General features: G+C 44.7%; 1 protein-coding gene across 1 annotated transcript; it reads right to left on the minus strand.

Annotated features, from left to right (window-relative positions):
• Window positions 1-405: 405 nt before the first annotated feature.
• On the minus strand, window positions 406-1,955 carry ITPK1 (Inositol 1,3,4-trisphosphate 5/6-kinase family protein). Its single transcript, XM_086509890.1, has one exon. It carries the CDS (start codon window positions 1,853-1,855, stop codon window positions 890-892), a length of 966 nt encoding a protein of 321 aa, XP_086366016.1. The 5' UTR covers window positions 1,856-1,955; the 3' UTR covers window positions 406-889.
• Window positions 1,956-3,719: the final 1,764 nt, after the last annotated feature.

The raw sequence follows: 3,719 nt of genomic DNA on the forward strand, positions 1-3,719 counted from the left end.
ACTTTTGGGACAATAATCAGACATTTCGTTGCTTCATTCAAGAATGCAGACCCTTCAAGAACTCTGCATTCTTACCATCACTGACATCTCTGCTGATATAGCCAAAAACCTGAGCAGCCCATAAATCGGACGCAGCCATAAACCTGATGCAGGAACACTCTAATTCAGATTAAATTAAATCCGTCGACGTACATCCCTAGCTGCCTCAATAAGCAAGCATCAACACGCCGATGCTCTTGAAAGATGCAAACCCCTCAGTTTAACCAGTAAAAAGGCCAACACACCTAACCATAATGTTATGCATTGATGCTGATAAATGTTCAATGGCAGCTAGGTTTCTCCACACACTTTCTCAGAAAAGGGATACCAAACATGTAGAGACCAAAAACACTAAAACGAGCATGATGCTATAAGCAAATTACTCATAAAACAAGACACATTAGCATAAATTTTAAACAGAACTGCGAAAAGTCTACCAAACAGAAGACTGTTGAAATTTCTCGTCACTAAGACACACCAACATCACAAAACTCTTCCTAACCAAGTTAAGATTTCTCCCGCATCTTACATCTTCACGAAGAAGCAACAAAGCGATCATTAGAGCAGGAAGAATAGCAGATCTGTCCAATGGCAACATGTGGAATCATGTTTATTTGCCTTCTTTCCATGTCCTCAACACTCAATCAAGCCTTTAAGTGAACAAGGTTCAGGCGGCTGCTCACTTTTTTATTGCTTTCCAAAAAGGGGGATCAGAATGCTGTGCTTCCAAATGTTTATCCAAAACTGATTGCGGTGTATTTAATTGAATGTGTCTTGTGTATGTGTATGTGTAGCAGTATACCTTGATGAAGCTCACAGAAAGAGCCAAGGAAGAAGTCTGTCATGATGTTCATGTTAAAGCTGCATGTTCCTTTACCAGACTAAGGAAGAATTCTGTCATGATCATCTCATAGTCTGGCATCTTGGCATATCCTGGGAAGTAGTTGATGTCGATGATATAATACCGATTCGCTGCATTAACATCCCTGATGATGTCGAAATTGAACAGACGTAGAACCAGCGCCTTCTTAAGCCCCGATGCTACCTTGGAGATGAAACCTGGGGGTGGAAGCTCAACATCTTGCAATTCAGGATCATCTGACGAGTCTGATGAGGATGTATTCGAGATTTGGCAGAAAGAGAGTGGTTCACGCACATCCTTGACATCGTTCTGGCTCACATCTGGAAGAGATTTTCTGCGCACACATTGCACATGCCCACCAGCCACATAAACTTTGAAGATGACACCACCATGGTTGATGAACTCCTGCAGGACGAGGGGAGGCTTGAGCTTGGCAAGGCTATGGGGATTGAAGGCAAGGGACATTGCATGAGACTTGGCACTGCCATCCACAAGCAAGGGCTTGGCAATGACAGGAAAATGGAGGCGTTCAAGCAGAGCTACCCGCTCCTCCTCAGCTTCACCACCATGGAGAACGCATTGCGTGGGAACTTGAACAGAAGGATCGGATGAAGAAGGGGAGGCCGTTTGAAGGTCGGCCACAGCTTGGAGCATGGAAATACGGTTGTGCAAGCGCTCGATGAACTGAGGGGGGTCGACAATGAGGACATGGGGATGGGAGAGGGAGTACTCTGCAAGCTGCGCATCCCAGGAGGAGGAGGAGAGCTTGTGTAGAATGGCATGGAATGGGCCTTGAGAAGCGAGAGGGCGCTGCAGGTCGAGGGGGATGAAGCGAATGCCGTTCTGCTGGCCGCGCCGAACCAGAGATTCTTGAAGAAAGCTGCGTCGCTTCTTCTCCAGCAGCGCGTAGCCTATCACGAACTCAGCATCGTCTGCTCCACCGCTACCTGCCATGTTCCCCTCGCTCTCTCGCTCTTTCTGTGTGTGCGCCTCCTCCTCGCCCCCGTAGCCAATTTGAAGCTGCTGTTCTCTGTCAAAGTCCACTCTCTGTGAACGGATTTGAACGAGGGTGAGTTTTAAATGTCGATTGGGCAAGTCATGTGTTCGATTCTTGGCACCCTCACATTACACAACGGGTTTCTGCTCCAAGAGTTAGGGCGCTTACACACTGCCATTCGGGTTTGGCCGCTTGTCCAAACAAGTGGTTGTCACTATCAAACCAATGGCGGCACTGCCTATGCAGAGAGAGAGAGAGAGAGAGAGAGAGAGAGAGCTACAAATAGCCTCAAAAATGTGCACTACAATTGAAGAGGCTCCACGCATATACCACAACCTGCAAGCAGGCAATGTCAACAAGGCGTCTAGCATATTGAAACTCTTGTCACCATTCCCACTAAGGATGAATACTCGTTTCCATTCTCTTACCTTGTCTACTCCCAATCGACCATGTATATTTAAAGACACTCCCAAAAAGCTTTCCACCAAAGGTTTATTCTCATTTAGGATGGATATTCATCTCTATTCGCTTACCTTGTTTGGACCTAGGCTTGCTCAAGTTCCATTTAAAATGCTTTCAATGCCTCACTTCCCAACCCCTTCTGTGACAATGTCATAGTCTATGATGGTGGCAAACCCTATTCAAACGAATTCTTTTGAAACACATGGTGCATTCCATAGCACTCTCCTAACATCCGAAAGACAAAGTACATCACCAAACACGTGAATCAACTCTAAACACCATATGATTGTTGGCATGTTTGACCATAACAAGCTCTACATGGAGGTTTTTGCCTTTCCTGCTATGAGCAAAATTACCAACCTTCAAAAGGAGGTATCTTTGGAGATCCCCCCTAGTATGAAATAGGAAAACGCTTTCCAAGGGCACGTAGAGAAGTTTGTGAGCAAAGATAGCAATCAAGCCTAGAAACATATAGTAAGTTCCTCTTTATTTGACAGCCCTTTCAAATGTTGAGGTTCAGGCCAACTGGCCACAGAAGCCACTACTAACCTAACCCATAACCTTATTCTTTATATATAATATATGAATAAGGAGCAATGAGTTATCTTTGTACTCATTATGTGCTCCACCATAGATTGTGTGTCTCCCTCGCACGCAGGCACTTGTGCACCGCTCTCGCTCCCACGCCTGCTCCTCACAAGTGGTATCAGAGCTTTGGCTATGGCATGTGTGGTAACTTCTGACATGCTTGTGTGTCTTGGAAAGCTAAGCTTCGCAAGGACTAAGGTGTGTGTAGAGAAATTCTAATTCCATTGAACTTTGTTGGTATTGCACAGTAGACAATGAAAAACCTTAGTTGAATGGGAGATTTGCATAAAGAATAGCACTGGAAAATGAAACATGTAATGGAAATGGCCTACGAACTTTGAGAGTAGCGGAATTAGGAAACTTAGAAAAAACATTTTTGTGAGATTATTTTGAGAGCATAGAGGGTGAACTTAACTGATGGTAGCAGCATAAACATAGCACCTAATTAACTTGTCATGAACAATACTTTTGCAAGAGAGAGAGTTTAGACAACATGACAATAGTTGAGGACCGGATTTATGTGGAGCCGCTCCCCCCTCCAATAGGCATTGGTATTATAGATACTCCCATCAAGAGAGACTTGGTACAATACAATCTTTGTGTTCCTTGTGACCTAGGTGATGCCATGAAGATGGAAAGCATCATGCATCACGAGCATAACATAAACTTTGTAAAAAGCATTAACTATCCCAAGCCTCAGTCCCAAGGCCTCAAACACCTTCGAAGGTGGAGAGAACTAGCGGGGAATGAGGGTAGGGAAGAGGAAGAAGA

Source organism: Adiantum capillus-veneris, chromosome 4, assembly GCF_014529385.1.
Source record: "Adiantum capillus-veneris isolate H3 chromosome 4, ASM1452938v2, whole genome shotgun sequence".
Taxonomy (NCBI): Eukaryota; Viridiplantae; Streptophyta; class Polypodiopsida; order Polypodiales; family Pteridaceae; genus Adiantum; species Adiantum capillus-veneris.

Excerpts from the sequence above, each read along its gene's own strand:
- ITPK1 (XM_086509890.1), bottom strand. The coding sequence starts at position 1,855 with ATGGCAGGTAGCGGTGGAGCAGACGATGCTGAGTTCGTGATAGGCTAC.